Below are 17,607 nucleotides of genomic sequence, written 5' to 3'. Positions count from 1 at the left end.
TAAGACTGTTATCGCTCTAGTTGTTCGTTAGAACACTGGGAAGCTGCAGTAGAACACAAAGGAATCAACTGACAGTCTCTGCCCTTGTTGGATGTACATGTTTTACTGAGAATGTCAGACTTCATTCTTACATGACTGAGAAAGATAATGTGAATTTACAGAAAATATGCTCTCAGTTTAGCTTATAGTTGTTCGTTAGAACACTCTGGGACATTCTGTCATTGGGCTATACTTGGGCTACATCTGGGTGATATTTGGGCCGCATTTGGACTCTTTGGTCTCTGGTGGCCATCTTGGGAGATTTATTTGTTATGAAGTTTCCTAATTTCTTCATTTACTGCAGTCTCCTCAGTAGGAAATACTTTCAGTTTTTTACTTTGGTTCCATCAAGAAGGCATTCAGATGTGTCACACATTTGCCATACAATCAGAATGTTAGCACTCTAGTTGCTCATTAGATCACTGTAGTAAAGCTACTGCTCACCAGGGAAGTCTGCTGCTGGTATTGAAAGTGCATGTTTCAGTCTGCAGGTCAGAATTTTTTTATGAAATATAAGAGGATTTGAGAAGTCAAAATGTGCCCTAATTTTTCTTTCTGCAGCACTAATCATAATTTCTATGGAAAAATGAACCCCCTCATTTTGTTACTTTGTAAATTAAATGTTTTAAGTGTTACCACTTTATTCCAATCAAGATGGCTTCAGGTGTGCCATACTTTTGTCATAGGTAAGACTGTTAGCGCTCTAGTTGTTCGTTAGAACACTGGGAAGCTGCAGTAGAACACAAAGGAATCAACTGACAGTCTCTGCCCTGGTTGGATGTACATGTTTTACTGAGAATGTCAGACTTCATTCTCACATGACTGAGAAAGATAATGTGAATTTACAGAAAATATGCTCTCGGTTTAGCTTATAGATCACCTTCCAAACCTCTGTGGGAAAAGCATGAGAAAATAGTTTTCTCTCAAACATGATTCATGATATCACAGCAGAAGGCTTTTTCACATGGTAAAATCACCTTAGAACACACCACAATTCCTAAAATGAGTATGGTACCATCAACAAATGATTTATAATGTAACTAAAGTCTTAAAACCTTCTATTAACTGCAATGCTTTTTAATGAAATGCTATCATGTATATTGGTCCCAAGATGGTTGCCAACACTTCTTGGAAAAAGTGCTGACAGCCAATCAGATCTCACGATGAGATGTGTGGTTAGGCTCCGCCCAGATATATATGTGATTTTACTTTTGATTTTCTCAGGAACTACTGAACGGATTTACACCATTTAAGCAAAAGGCACGAGTCTGAACTGAGGACTACCTCTTGCCAAATTTGGTGTAATTCCGTTCAGCACTTCGGGCTGTAGCTGCGTCATCAGGTCCTATGGGAAAATGCATGGGGAAAACGCGTTTTGGGACCCCCCTTTTTCCTCAGCCCCCGCTTGACGAATCACCGTGAAATTTTCAGGATAGGAGCGGACCGGAGCTGGCCAAAAGTTTGGAAAATTTTGCGAAGATTCATCAATCGACGCCAACGTTGTTCCAAATAGAATGTTGCGGATTTTCTATGGAAAATAGGTCCTAACTATAACTACCTACTGGCGACTGCCAGTAGGATGGTTTTAGAGAGATATATATATATATATATATATATATATATATACACACACACACACACAAACATACAAAACTACTACTCCGTGTTCATTATGCTACTTCTAATTTTAGAGATTTTGGGGAGTTTATCTATTCTAGCTTCTGCAGGAGTATCAGGATCAAGGCAATTATGTCTAGCAAAGGTGTGTATTGATTTCCAATTTACTGGTATACAAATGTCAGCAATAGGACCATTTAAAAGTCAAGCAGTGGAAGCCGCCTTGGCTCTAGTACAGTGAGCTTTGGGTCTGCCTAGGAGAGGCTAATTTGCTAACTAATAGCAGGTAATGATGCAGAAGAGTAACCATTATTTATTTTACTGAGTTTTATATAGCGCGAACTTGGCCCGAAGGTATTGGGTATCAGAGCGCTTTACATAGCACCAGTTGCGTTACATGAGGACACATTCATTTTTGTTAGGCAGGGGGGAGAATAAGTTATTTGCCCAGAATCACAGGATGTTCAGCGTCATTGCCAACACTCGAACCCAGTTCCCCAGATTCGAGGTCGACCGCCCTAGCCATTAGGCCAACACCAAAGAAGACAGTTGAAACGATAGGGAATTATTTTGGTACCCACTTCTACGCCAGACACTGCTTATGCTCATAGACACAATCTAGCAATAGATTGTTTAGCGGTAGAGCATCCCTGTCTGATGTCACCATGGTGATAAAAGGTTGATTAGACTTATGTATCTCTTCAGTTTTATGAAGATAACATTTCAGGGCCTTTTCGTTCAGCTGGAGTGCAAAGGTTTAGGGGGAAAATGGTAATGTAATAGACTGATTAATATGAAAATCAGACAGTACCTTAGGGAGGAATAAAGATTTTGTCCACATTACAACTCTATGAGAATGAAAAATAGCATAGGGTTCTATAGAGTACAGGGCTTGGATCTTGTGAACTCTTCGAGCTGAGGCAAAAGCAACTAAAAATATTGTTTTATAAAAACGTGTTGCAATTTAGCTTTATGAATGGTTCAAAAGGGGGACCCATTAATTTTGCCGACACTAAATTAAGTTCGCGTGGAGGAGAGGTCTTTTAATTGGAGGGAATACTTTCTTCAGTCCTTCCAAAAAAGTATTTGACTATTGGAAGTAAGAATTATTGAATGGAGATTTTCTGGGACTGTGATACGGCTAAGTGGACTTTTATAGAAGCAAATGGATTGGGCCAAATAAAGTATATAAGGAAGTTTCTTCTTGACATGTAATAGGACTATCTCCATTGTTTTGGCTCAAATGAAATAACATTTTTACTTCATAGAATAGCATGGTCTAGTAGACAGAAGTTTTGCTTCTTTTAAAAGTTCCATGCAGGCAGGTGGTAAACCTAGATGATCATACTGATCGACTTCAGGAGTCATGCTGCCAAATTCAATGATGCTAGGTTTGGATGTAGAATCTGGCCATGGAGTCTCAACAACAGGTTGGGTTTGAGTAAAAGTCTATTGTCTAGTTTTATGGAGATCAGTAGACCACCACTGATTAAGCCATTCAAGCGCTAAAAGGATCATCTTTCCTGGAGATGTTGCCAATTTCTGGATTACTTAAGGTATCAAGGGAGGGAAATGCAGAAAATGATGCAACTAAGTCATCAAAAGGGTGTTGCCTTTTGAACTATGTTTGAGTTGCCTGGATGCAAAGTCTCAGTATTTCTGCCATTGCGAAGAGGTCTATAAATGGTGTGCCACAGACTTTAGTCAAACAACCATTCATGCCTTTGTTCATAGTATCTACTTAAGACGTCTGCTTGAAAGTCTGTTGCATCTAGTACATGAACTGCTGTGATTTATATTTTCCTTACTAATGCCCAATACCAGATTGTTTACGCTTCCATTGAAAGTGTTCTCAATCTGGTGCCTCCCTGCTTGTTGATGTAAAACATGCTGGTCATATTGTATGTTTGAAAATCAGATTGTACTATTGGTAATCAGGGAGGAGAAAGAATGATTAGAGAGCTTGGTGAATGATTTTAGCTCCAATTGATTTATATGAGAGTTCTGTTTGTTTCCTGTCCATCGACCTTGGATGGTGAGATGATCCAAATGGGCCCCCAATCCCACAAGGAAAACATCTGTGACAATTGTTTGCTGTATTTTCTATTTTTGTAAGGAACCCTCTTATCTTAGATTATTGTTGACACAGAGTGTAGAGCTAGCTTAGTTGCAACTGAAAATGTAAGATGTCCTTCCCTTTTGTTGCATTTCTAACTCCATTGGTCTTCTAGACATTGCTGGAGAGGTCTCCTATGTAGTCTTGCATTCGGGCCAATGTAAACACAAGACAACCTAGACCACAGGAGCAATGTTATCTCTCTTGAAGTCAGACTGACACTTTTTTCACAGTATTCCATTTGTTCCAGATCGAGAATACTCTCTCATCTGAAAGAGACACTCTTTAATTGTATCTTATACTGTATTGCACCTATACAATCGTCGAACTGGTAGTAGTTGAAGCTTCAAATAATTTATTTGTAGATTTAGAAACTTTAACCGCCTTTTTAGGTCTTGTCTCACTTTTTGTTGGGAATTTGCTTTCCGAAGTCAATCTTCTAGATGAGGAAAAATATTTTCTCAAGTGGGCAGCTACTACTGTCATTCATTCTGAAAAAGACAGTGTGCTGACTTTAGGCCCTATAGGTGGACTGTGCATTAGTAATGCTGATGATCTAATAAACCTCAATAGTTTTCAGTGATGTAGATTTATTGGAATGTGTAAGTATGCATCATGTAGGTTTATAAAGCACTTTCAATCGTTCTGTTGTAGATTAAGAAATATTAGATTTAATGCCAGCATTTAAAATGTTTCCTGTTTGATGCATTTCTTTAGGAGACGTAAATCTAGAACAGGTCTTGCTTTGGACCTTTCTTTTTTATCAAGAATTACCTTGAATACGCGCCTTGACATTTTTGAGTAGCGTGGTACTTTTTCTATGGCTCTTTTTCGAAAGTAGTGCAGAAGTATCTTCTCTCTTTCTATTGGTCTTGGCGGCACAGACGGAGGGACTTTTTTTAAACAAAGGTGGTATCCCTGATATACAATACTTAGCACCCACTTGTCTTTTGGGATGAAAGATCACTTGTCTAGATGAAGAGACACCACTCTTAACACTGAAGTGTATTTCCCTTCTAGGTCTTGATGATTTTGGAGCAATTGTTTCTGATGATGCCTGCCTCTTTGATGTTGGTATTTTTGCACTTGTTGATATTGATGGTAAAGCTGGTTAAGATCTTTTGTCCCTGTAGTTTAACTGCTTGATGTGCTTTTCTTCTCCTGTAGGCTAACTGCTCTGGTGATTAGTAAGCTATACCAATCAATATAACAAAAGGGAATGTAGGGTTTCTGCTTCATTTTTCATCTTCTGCATTTTTGTCATCTGTAAGTTGATCAAATAAATATTAATTGATAAACAGTAGATTATCTACCTACAATAGAGTGTCTGGCTTTAAACATATTAAGCAAACCCAAGAAGAGCTTCTGAAAGCCACACCATGGCAATAAGAAGTGGATGCTAAATCTGATAAGTCCACTGTTACGTCAAAAATCTGGTTGGAAACCAGTGACCTCTCACCCGATTGTTCAAAATAGTCGTTCAGGATGTTTAGGTAAATAGTCTAACAACTTCATAAAGGCCAGTTCAGGAGTTTTGGAGCTGAGGCACCCCTAGTCAAAACCTCATGGGAAGTATTAATGGCATGCACAGGAGATGCATGAGATGAGGTGGCTGCCTGTGATTTTGGTATATTACGATGAAGGGTTTTCATCTGTGTCAAAAAAATAAAGCTCTTGATTGAAGACCTAGCAACTATTCTTGAGTGTTTGTCTGGGTGGAAGTAAATGAGAAGGAAATAATGAAGTTGTTTTAGATACCATTCTTGGAGGGGAAAACTGAAGAAGACGAAGGCGTTACTGAAATGGTTTGTCAAAAAGGTATAACAGGTGTTACTGCTTTAAAATGTAGAAGATGAGGGTGCAGTGTTAAAGGTCGTCTCATCTTCTGGAGGAGTGGTTATGGTTCAAATTGATTTCCTCAACAGAGATGAAGTTGGAGACAGTGACAAAACTGCAATCGGAGTGCGTACAGAAGGATGGGTGAAAGAGAAAAAAAACAAATCGATTGAGCATGTGATGGGGGTGTGCTCTCTCTACACCTGAATGATGAGAAGCCACTGTGACACATTGTGTATTCTCTCAATACGGTATTCTCAGCGTTGATGGTGATCTCGACAATAAGCATCTACGTTATACGGAGGTCGACAGCACTACTAAAGTCGAGTGGCGATTTCTCAATGAGCTTGGTAAGTTAGTTGTCTGTTGATGACTTTGGTGTTTCGACTTTGATCCTCCTGTCTCTGATGGCGATGTCCTCAATTTTAATCAAGTTATGAGTTGTGAAGACTGAGGAAGTCTGGTCTCTGCCTACAGTGGGATGGTGTTAAACCCACCTTAGGCAGCAAACATGTTGAACAAGTTGCTTACCTTAGGTAACGATATATCTGAAAGAGACATATATTAGTTATAGATTCCTTACCTTAGAATGACCCCCAGGCGTCAGACTGGATCCGGAGAATTTTTCTTTAGCAGTACCCCTGCGCATCGGTTGGTGTCATCGGTTGACCAAGCGCCTGTCGTTGGCACCGTGTTCCCTGGAGTGACGTCGCGGTATCTACTTAGACGCCGCCCCTGCTAACATCAGTTCTTTACAGGACATTCCATGCCAGAAGCGCAGAGCCATGCAAGACACTGACCACTGGTGCACAAAACCAGGGCCCTGAAAGGGAGTATCTTACTTTAGAAGTCAGTTCGCAGAACGGGGAGGATGGTTGGGGAGGTAAGAAATCTTGAACTAATATATGCCTCTTACATATATATCGTTACAGAAGGTAAGTAACTTGTTCATCTGAAAGAGACTATTAGTTATAGATTCCTTACCTTAGAATAGATACACCAGCAATACCAACCCCGGATGTAAGTCTGCGAACCAAGTTCACACCAGAAAGTCCTGGAGAACTGAACAACCAAAGAAGCGGTCTCTCTGGACCTGGCTATCCAGGCATTAATGTTTTGTGAACGTGTGCAGGGATGCACAACGTGGATGCCTGGCAGATGTCACCGAGGGGGACTCCACGTCCCAAAGCAGTAGTAGCTGCCGTCGCCCTGGTGGAATGGGCACGCTGCCCTACTGGAGGCTCCTTTATCGCCAGGGAATAACAGATTTGTCTGTTTTTGCACGGCCCGACCTTTCTTGGCGCCCACATAGCCAACAAAGAGTTGATCATCCACCCCAAATTGTTTTGAGCGATACAGATAAAATGATAACGCACGTTTTGGATCCAGACGGTGGAGTCTCTCCTCCTCCTTGGAAGGATGCGGGAAGAAGGTGGGCAAAGTGATGGTCTGTCCTATGTGGAAAGAGGTAACCACTTTGGGAGGAAAAGAAGGTCTAGTTCGAAGGACAACCTTGTCCGGATGAACAGCAAGCAAAAGAGGTTTAGAAGAAAGAGCCAGAAGCTCATTCACCCTGCGAGCAGAGGTGATGGCAACCAAAAAAGCAGTTTTTAAGGTCAAGAGACTGACAGGACAATTATGTAGTGGCTCGAAAGGAGCACACATAAGGTAAGTTAAGACAAGTTTCAAATCCCACAGGGGCCTTACGAAAGTAATAGTAGGAAAGAAGTGAGCAATGCCCTTAAGAAATCTATTTACAATAGGGGACTTGAAAAGAGAAGGCTGGTTATGGAGGCAAAGAAAGGTCGAAATGGCCAAAAGATAGCCTTTAAGGGTGCCCAGGGAAGAGCCCTGCAGGGCAAAACAAAGAATGAAGGGGAGAACCTCTGAAAGAGGGGCAGAAAGGGGATCCACAGCCTTTGCTGTGCACCATGCCACAAAATTGTTCCGTCTACAGGCGTATACCGTTTTAGTGGAGGGACGCCTGGCTGCCAAGATGACTTTGGGAGGAAGATCGAAAGCTGTCAACTGTCACCGCTCAATCTCCACGCAAGGAGGTGGAGGTTGGACAGGTTTCGGTGGAGGACAGTCCCCTGTTGCTTCAACAGACAATCCTCCAGAAGAGGCAGTCTGATCGGAGGATCGATGGCCATGTTCAAGAGCTCAGGATACCAGACTCTCCGTGCCCAATATAGAGCAACAAGAATGACTTGGGCCTGGTCACGCTTAATCTTCTTCAGCACTCTGGGCAGAAGTGGTATAGGCGGAAAGGCGTATAGAAGACCGCAATTCCACTAGTGAGGAAAAGCATCGCTGAGCGACTTCTGCCTTTGAAATTCCAACGTGCAGAACTGCTGACATTGCGCATTCACTTTGGCTAACAAAACCTTACACCTCTGCTACCCAATGTGATTACCCCCATCACCTCCACATATTTAGAATACAATCATTAACCCTGTAGGAGGGGAGGGGGGAGAGCCGCATCTATTCTTCTCCACTTGCGGCCTGTGTGAATGTGTCCAGTAAGTCCAGCCCAAAGTGTTGCATCCAACTGTCCCAGACCCTGTGAAACTTTCCAAGGTACCCTCTACTCATATATGTGACCCTTTCCGCTGCCATGTATAGGTCCATTCCTCTCTTCCATATGTATAGTGTCGGTGGCGCTTGAACGCCGCAGTGTCTTGCGATATCCCTCTTTGTGACCACTAGGCCCAAGGCACTTTATAGTAACTGTGGTCTTGCGATGTCTAGCTCACTCTGGATCCCCAGAAGAATACATTTCGAGTCCAAAGGGAGGGAGAGCTGCAACACTTTGTTTTGTTTCTGGATAATCTCTTCCCAGTAGGCCTGTATGTTGGGGCAGCCCCATATCCTGCGGTGGAAGTCCCCTAGTTCATGTTGACATAGCAGAGAACTTGGATTGTCAGCTTTAACAATTTTGTAAAGTTTGTCCCCGTCATAATAAACCAGGTGAAGAACCTTATATTAAATAAGGAGCAGACAAGCTTTGATTGCCACCTCCCTTGGGTGCATCAGAGCGGCCTCCCAATCAAGATTTTCCATTGCTCCCACATCGCCCTTCCATGTTCCCTGCAGCTTGCCAAGGTTATCAGGCATATTGTTGTTCAGCTTTTTGTACGCAAGTGACACTGCCTTAAGTGTGAGTTGCTCCTGCAGTAGCGCCCCTCTAGTGACGTGTATTCCGGCAGGTCGCCCCCAGTCAGGCCCTCTGCTAGCCACGTGTGGCGTAGCTGGGCATATTTGAGGAATTGGGACGTATAAAGCGTAAAGACAGCACAAAGGGCCGAAAAAGATTTAAGGGTGCTCTTATCAGTGATGTCCCCAATGGTCGAGATCCCAATTGTGTCCCACGACCTGAATCCTTTCAGTTTACTCAGTTGCTTGAGCCAATTCCTTTTCCACAGTGGCATAGCCTTAGTAATCCTATGTGCCCATCCCAATGTTCTGTACGCCCTCTCCCATGCCTCAAGAGTGGTCTGTGTGGATGGAAGCAATCTATGGTTCCCCTTACCTCTGAAGAGATAGTGTGGAATGTGGAGGCATCAACATTTCTCGTAGCCTGTATTTTGGGTGATTGCCTGCTACGTGTATCCAGTCATTGATGGGGGTAAAGTGTGCTGCCCAGTAATATGATTGAACATACCGCAGTGCCAACCCTCCATTATAGGGATTACGCTGTAGTGTGCGCAGCGCAATCCGTGGGTGTCTCCCCAGCCACAACAATCAGCGCAATTCAGTGTCTATCTCCTGAAACATTGTGTGTGGGATGGGGTGATAGGTGTTCAGTAGTGGGTAAAAAACTGGGGATGGGTAATCATTTTAAACATAGCAGCACGGCCCATTATCGTGAGCGGCAGGGTCCTCCACCTCTCTGGCTGGCTCCAGGGTTGAGTAAAATGAATAACCACAACAAAATTGGCTCCAGTTTTATGCAATCTTCTAAGTAAGGAATTCCTAATCCCTCATGGCATATACAGTGAGAGGTTGACGTGGGTACTGTGAGTAGCCACCTACAAAAGCAGTTCTCCTCAGTTTCCATGGCACAGCAGTTAGTGTAACCCCAGATACCTGCTCCATATACAGCAGCGGGGGCACATTGGGCCTTATAGACTGAGAATGCGGGTATGATTAAATTACCACAGGAAGGTCAAGGAAAATTAAAAAGTGCTCCAAAAGATCAGGATAGCTTCACACTGCAGTTAAAGCTGTAATACTTCCAAGAACCACAGAAATCAAACATTACCCCATGTAGGGAAAACTGTGAATTCTTTCAAATCGTTTGGTACGAAATGCGAGTTTAAGGACACTTAGCGGGTTATGGCTGCATGCCATAATATGTTATTTTGAGTAGTTAAAGATTAACTGAAGGTCTGCCATAAACTCAACAAAGAAGCTAGCTAAGCTGCATAAAGCCTTGGGTATGCGTGCCACCAGTACCACATCATCCGCATATAAAAATTTGGAAATAGGCATGTTATCTAATTAAAAAGGGACTCAATTTGTTTATATATAAAATAAAGAGGAGGGATGCAAATACACATCCCTGCAGGACGACCCGGTGACATCATCTGGAGTCATGATGTAGCAGTTGAGCATGTTCACTTCACTTTTGGATCTCCCTGTTGGAGGGTCCTTGTCAGACCGCAATTTTTTTAGGCAGAGACACTTGAAAGTTTGCATCCTCAAGCCCCTTCCTGTTCTTTCTCTCCTCTCCTCGGCCTTCATATTTTAAAGCATTCCACAAAGTCTGATGTCCTCAGTGTCCTTAAGAGTTATTTTGGACATCTTTTGGCAGATATTGCAGTCTTTCACTGTGTATGATGGAGGAAGACAAACTGCAGAGACCTTGTAAGGGTCAGAGATTGCCTTTTTTCTACCATAGGAGGGACACCTCTCAAGCAGAGAAGGCATTTTGAGAGAAAAAGCTTTCAAAAAGTGAAAACAAATACTCACTGAACTTACAGTTTTTAAAGATGTTGCGTGAAATGGAATCTTATCTCAAAGACTAGAAACAACTGAAGTCTAAAACCTCACAGGTGCCCTCAGATCATTCTTGCAAGAGCTGGAAAAAAGAACTCAGTGGGTGACGTAAACTGTCAGTGCAAAGCATCATGCTTAGAGGAACCATCTGAAGTTCTTAAAGGAACAGGGTTCTTTTCACTCTGTTTTTACACCAGGAGCTTGTCAAGTTACATCTTTCTTAACCTTTTCACATTTCCAACCTATCTTTGCACCAACAAGGTTGAAATGTACTTTCAAAACGTTGGAAGAATGTAACACTTTTGATAGATTGCTTTCAGAATGCTGTCTCATCCTATGGGCAAGTGCATTCTTCACATCCTGTGTTGTATTTCATGAACAACATATCTATGGTATAGTGCTTCGGGTCCAAGCAGACAGAGCGAGATTATTCAAGCGTTTATGGCCATCAATGAAATACTATGAAGCGGGAGGGGCATTTCTAGTCACTGCTGGAACCCCAGTTTGCAACTCAAAAACTATATGTATTTTGTTTTTTAGGTGGCATTCAAGAAATTGTTTCAAAGGTATATAGTAGTGGTCCCTGCAGGTACAACCATTTTCATAAGGGAAATCACAAACACAGCTACCAGAAGTCTCAAATACCCATACCTCAAGGGACATCAAGACATCTCTGTATCTTAGCATACTCCCAGTGATATTTCGACTCTTCGCCTGCTGCATTGGCACAATCTCTCAAATGAACATACTCTCGTTCCCTACCTTCATGTTTTTTTCTCGTCATAGAATAAAGCAGAGGAGTAATCTCGGATCATAACCAGGCAATCAAGGTGGCAGAGCTCCCACCATCTGCATTTCAGCTGCTATGGATTCTATTTAGATATTAACATAGTGAAATGGACAGATACACAGTGACAGACACACACACACACTGTACCTTTTTCAATCTAAAGTGTTTGCAAATTTTAAGGTTTTCTGCAAGGACACTTTTTGGCTGAGGGTGGTACTTTTTAGAGAGTTTCTTCTTGAGATTCACATAGCTTTCTTTCTCCACAATTACATCTTCAGATTCTACTTCATCCGCATCGTCATCCTCTTCTTGAGTGAACATCACCTCCTTCATCACTAGAAACAGAAAAAATAAATAGATCTTAAGAAAGACTGACTCAAATATCCCTGTCCCTATACAATATCAGAATCAGAAACAAAAGAGCAAATTCTACGATGTGGCAGTCAGAGAGATGAACTCATTGTTTGGTGTGGAGCCAACAAGGAAATATAATAAGTACACCATGTTATTACTTCATGCAACTTGAATAATGTGCAAAAAACTCAAGTCCCTAATCCCATTTCCCTTTGTGGGTGAAGATTAAAGTGCTAGAATTAAGTGGAATAGGATTATCACAATGAGTATACCTTTCTCACAAATGACCATAAAATAAGTAAATGTACAGCATACTTAGATTGGCCATTCACCCACCTATTCTTAATCACAACTACTATATGCTTATGTATTTACCCATTTCATTGAGACACTTTTATGTCAATCAAAGGTTCTAGCTGCTAAAGTGCCAGGTAATAAGGGGTGTACCAGGAAGGTGATATTTTTTAAACAGCCAGTTTTCGACCTCTTATAAAACAAAATAGATGATTTCTTTGATTGTGCAATGTTGTAAGGAGGGATTTTTATATAGTAAATGTCTAAATCGCGAAAGCCCAGCTCCCCTTTGATACTTCCCCCTTTACATGGGCCTTAATGAATCTTTTTGTCTTTAAGAAGGCCTTTTGATGTTGGGAAACATGAGCTATGTTTTGAGTTGTAGCATTTAAATGACTGCCAGTGGAAGCATGGCCAAGTGAGGAAAGGCCTGATTTACCAAGTACAGAGATTTTAGGAGCAACTTGGGCCTCTAGCTCGCATGAAGCTAGTGGAGTTGCAAGGAAACTTGTCTAGTGTGCTACCACAAACATAAGGCAATAAGCAGAATTTCCCCATTCTGTAAACAATGTAGCTGGAGTATCAAGACAGCTGCAAAATACAACATTTTTGTTTGGAAGCTGTGAAGAAATGAGGCTCGGAATTGGGTAGCAAAAAACAGATGACCTAAAGCAGATCCGGTGGGAACAGAATTTGCACATAGTTACAATTTGTGCATGGAAGAATGAGTTATAAGCCGGGATTCCCCAATTTCTCACAGACCCGGCTGATCACACTCCAAAACCTCAAATTACATAACACATTATCTTCATACAAATTCAATTGCATCCAAAAATGATTAGCAGCAAACCAGGTTTTAAGAGAATTTCGGCTGCCAAGTTCTTATAGCTGATTACAAGTTAGCCCCGGCTGTAGGTGAAAATCAGTCAAATATTGCATTATGAAATTAACCTAGGAAAGGGTGCAAATATGCATTAACATTAAATAATGCTAGGCTGGAGTCTTGTTGTGGGCATTTTAGTCGCACTCTGTGCAGGCTGCTCATTTGTTCGCTGTATTGACTCTCCTTCTTGCACACTAGCGGCCGGCCTCTGAGGTTGTAGGCCCGTGATTGTACATAACTGCTGTGTCAAATAAAGGTTTTGAAAAAAAAAAAATAATAATGCTAGGCTAACTGAAAAGTCTAAAGTCCTCCAATATGTCAGGGGAATATCCAACAAAGAATAAAGCATCAAATGTTTATCTCCAACAGGAAGCCTAACAAACCTTCATAAACAATGTAAACAAATACAGGAGACAGACCTATAACACGGACATCATCATTGTTGGCTACCTAACGAAGCACATCTATCAGAGTAAAGAGCAAATCATCTGTTCTCAGCCTTCTTTAACCTCAAATGGAAGGGGTCTAACAGTTGACTGATTTTGGGAAAATTCTAGATGACCACTTTATGAAGCAATGTAAAAGGATAGATTAAAGATAAGGCAAAAACTATCCGTATCATTGGGGCCAAGTCATTGTTTGTTCATTACCAAGAGTTTTGCCTATCCATGTGCCAGTTTTTTTTTTCTTATTTTGTAAGCAATGTTGAGTTGTTCAAACAAATGTAAATCTTTTGCCTTTTAGTGTATACTTAAAAACTGACAAACTGTATATTTGTATTTTCAGTACATTCAGGGGTAGATATTGGTGGAAACTATGCTTCACTATCTCATTGCACCTTAAATGTATAATGAAAAATGTAAAGATTTTAACATTATTTTTTTTTACACAAATATCTCTTACATTTTTTTTTTGCATTTCATAAAGAATAAAACATAAATCCCCGAAGGATAACCAAAGTCCAGAACTTAGAACTAGCAAATGTATGTCTTTTTCCTAGGGCGTATGGTGTGGTCTGCACAATTATGCAAATATATCTGTCGACCAAAGAATTGTGGCAAACTCACTCTTTATTGTGCTTTGCTCCTTAATGACATACCAAACCTAGAACTATACAGAAAGTCTAAAAACAATATACATTCTAATTTGCACAGACTAAGGTATCTGCACAAAATAAAAGACCACTTACAAGTTTACATGAACCACCCTACATTTTATCACAAAATGCATAAAGCAAGACTAGGCCTACCCTGTAACAACAAGTAGGCCTTCTACATACCTTCCAATTGCTGATTTGAAATCAAAGGCATCTCTTGAGGCACAGGTTTTCGAATTACTGAGCTCGTTCGGTCCAAGGATGCACCCGCTGAACCAAGGGTTATCAAAGGCGGGGGTACACTATATTTGTGGTGAGTTTTAGTGAGCAGCCTTGTTATTTCCTGTTCATCTTCCAGGTAGGTCATCAACGCATACACCACAGGTTCGCACCGTTCTGCCATTTCTAATGCTTTACAGAAGAGGAACTCAGCAATGTGCAGACGGCAAGCCAAAGGCAAATTTTCATTGGTGGAATGAAAAGCCACTAACGGTGCTTGGAAGGGGTACTTATTATCAGCAGGGAATCGTATTTCAAGGTCATATAAAAACTCCCCTTGCCAATGGCTGTTGAGATGGGCATCATCTTTCTGAGCCTGTGTTTCTTTTGAAATGTCGTGTCTAAACTTACATCGTGCACCAAACCTGCAATCTCCTCTCAGCATAAACCGACACAAATCTCTTGAATTCAGTTTTAGCTGTTCTTTAGCACTTTCACGTTTGCTGGGTTTGTGCAGCATAGCTGTGAGGTGATTTAGCTCTAGGCCAATGGTCCAGACCCTGTTTTGAATCCTTTCCATAAATTTGTCTCCACAAATTGATTGCAGAACAAAGGCTTCCTCGTGCCTGCGCTCCACACATTCCTCCATGCTGACAATCGAAGCTGTCTCAGGAGGTTTTATCCTTCCACCGAAAGTCTCCGAAAGGCAGAGCTGCATTAAATGTTCCAAGGACTTTCCCACGTCAGACTCACAAAGCTGCAGTGCAGACACACAGCGCTCCTTATCAAATCCATACCTACAGCAAAAGAAAGTTCATTGAGAAATCAGACAAAAGAATATTATTTATATATCCAGAACCCAAACAGTTTTTTGGTTTTGTTGTATTGTGGTGGGGTTGTTTGGTAAGAATTAAATGGAATCCAGATTTATGAAATGAGAAGTAGGGGACGTTGAACTATTAGTATTCTGCCGGGAGGGGGGGGGTTAGTGTGTTACAAGTTGGTGTAAACCAAATAGGAGGCACAGTAGTTGGTGTAGGAGAAGTAGATTTCAGCAGTCTCTGATGACATATACGCAAAAGGAGAGTTATCTGGCAATGAATTGCAGAAAGCCACAGAGTTGGGAATGTAGCTGAAGGGTGAGTTAGGAAAAGGAGAAAAAGACATATGTGACATCGGCAAAGAGATATTTGTAGAGGTAAAAAATACATTTTTCTCACCAATTGGAGATGGTGTTAAGTGTCACAATGGAGACTTAAAGAAAGCCAAAGGCAAGGGAGTGGATGAGGAAAGAAAGCAGCAAGAGGAGACAGAAAAAGAGTGACTTGAGAATTACAAGGAAAACCAATAAAATGTTGCCACTGCAGTGCCTACCTATCATGAATTGTAAGCACGGTGTTAAAGCAGACAGTGTGAAAGTCAGCAAAGTAGGATGAGGCTAAGAAAGTGTGGTTTTAAAAAAAAAAAATCTTTTATTATTATCAGTGCTCAAGATCATATACATGACAGAACAGTGATCAAAAGGCTCATGAACCATCAATAGGACATTACAGAGGTGAGGATCGGGGGAGTTCCCCAAGGGTCCCGCTACAACTAATCGCCCCCGCCTCCCGAGGTTCGGTATTTGCACCATGGGCCCCACACCCTCCTCCATTTCTTCACGCACCCTCTGGATTTGTAGACAGTTTCCTCTGCTTTCTGACACCAGTCCAGGTCCCTGAGCCACTGGTCCCATTGCGGCGGCTGAGCCGCCCCCAGGCGCTCGCAATGTTCCGTTTTGCCACCCCCGCCGCTGTAGCCAGCCAAATCTCCCGATACCTGGACCAGCCCGTTTCTCCCTTGATCAGTAGGAGCAGCCACCGGGGCTCCAACGGGACCGGCGCACCCACCACCCTCGCCATCGTGGTAGTCACCCTGGCCCAGAATGGCACAATGCATGGGCATTCCCACAGGATGTGAAAGAACGTGCCTTCCTCCCGACAACCCCTTACGCACAGGGGAGACAATGCCCTGCCCCAGGAAAATAAGTTGGTACGCGGATAGTAATCCCTATGCAGGATTTTAAGTTGGATAAGGCGAAACCGCATCCGGATGGCAATCTCGCGGGGGCCCTGCAGGGCCTCCTGCCAGTCCTCCTCCTCCAGACCACCTATATCTCCCTCCCACTTCGCCCGCAAGGATACCAGGGGGTCAGGCATGTTGTTAATGAGCTTACGGTAGATGGTGGCCGTGAGCTTCCCCGGAATGGGGTCAAGCAAAAGCCTGTCCTCTAAGGGAGAATACTCAGGGAGTGAGGCTCCCAGTCGTAGGTAGGGACGCAGGGCATGCGCGAGACGTAGATAGTGGAAGTGTTGAGTGCCGTGCATATGGTACTCTTTCTGAAGGTAGTCGAAGGATCTAGGGGCGCCCCCCTTCCATACATCTCCCAGGTAGTCAATCCCAATCAATCGCCATCCCTTGAAACCGGACAAACTGGCGACCTCTGGTAGTTGATCCCCAAACCAGAGCGGCGTCCGACCAGTGAGGGTGCCCGCCCACCCAAGAAACGTATTGGCCTCCCGCCAACACTGTATGACCACCCCTGTGTGAGATGGGAGGTCCCTACACCTTCTCCTTGAATACAGCAACTGCTCACAGTTTCCCCCTGGCATAACATGTCTGTCAACCCTATATGCAGGCTCCGACCCTGTTGCGTACACCCACTCATTAACCACCTGAAGTTGGGAGGCCCAGTAGTAAAGACGGACGTCTGGGAGGGCCAGCCCCCCGTCGTAGACCCCTCTCGTAAGCTTACGCAACGCTATTCTCGGGTTTCCACTGTCCCAAAGCAGGGTCCGCACCGACTGTTCAATACGGCGGAACACTCCCTCAGGGATCGGATTTGGCAAGTTCTGCAGGATGTAGAGGAGGCGCGGTAGAGCCATCATCTTAAAGAGCCCCGCGCGCCCCATCAGGGAAAGAGGCAAGGATCGCCAATGGGAGACATCCGCTGCTAGGCGCGCCAGAAGTGGTTCCAAGTTTCTTTGAAAGAACACCCCTTTATCTCTGGTCACATACACCCCAAGGTACTTAAAGCCCTCTGGCACCACCTGAGCCGAGCACCCGGTCGGAATCCGCGAAGAAAGTGTGGTTTTGAAGGACGAAGAGGTAATGAATATGTAAATGTGGAGTACAGTAGTCTTCAGGGACAACAGAAGTGAAAGAGGCGTCCAAGGTCAAAGAAGATCCATTGGCTGTAGGCTTTTGGTCCTGAAGTTCTTAAGGAGATTAAGGGGGCTCTGGAGAAGAATAATGGTATTTCTAGGTTGCCAGTTAGGATGATGTATGTTTCAGATTGATCTACATATGCGTAATTTGAAGTT

General features: G+C 42.8%; 1 protein-coding gene across 2 annotated transcripts in view; it reads right to left on the bottom strand.

Moving 5' to 3' along the window:
* Positions 1-17,607, bottom strand: part of DHX57 (DExH-box helicase 57) — a 387,132-nt gene that overhangs the window by 262,953 nt on the left and 106,572 nt on the right. For both annotated transcript variants that reach the window (XM_085612312.1, XM_085612311.1), the window contains 2 exons: positions 14,210-15,042; positions 11,547-11,734 (listed from right to left, as the gene is read on the bottom strand). In XM_085612312.1, the coding sequence (XP_085468438.1) occupies positions 11,547-11,734; positions 14,210-15,042 (1,021 nt within the window). The remainder of the gene's footprint in view (positions 1-11,546; positions 11,735-14,209; positions 15,043-17,607) is intronic.

Source organism: Triturus cristatus, chromosome 6, assembly GCF_964204655.1.
Source record: "Triturus cristatus chromosome 6, aTriCri1.1, whole genome shotgun sequence".
NCBI lineage: Eukaryota > Metazoa > Chordata > Amphibia > Caudata > Salamandridae > Triturus > Triturus cristatus.
The sequence above is the reverse complement of the archived record's forward strand: the minus strand, read 5'-3'. Positions and strand labels throughout refer to the sequence as shown.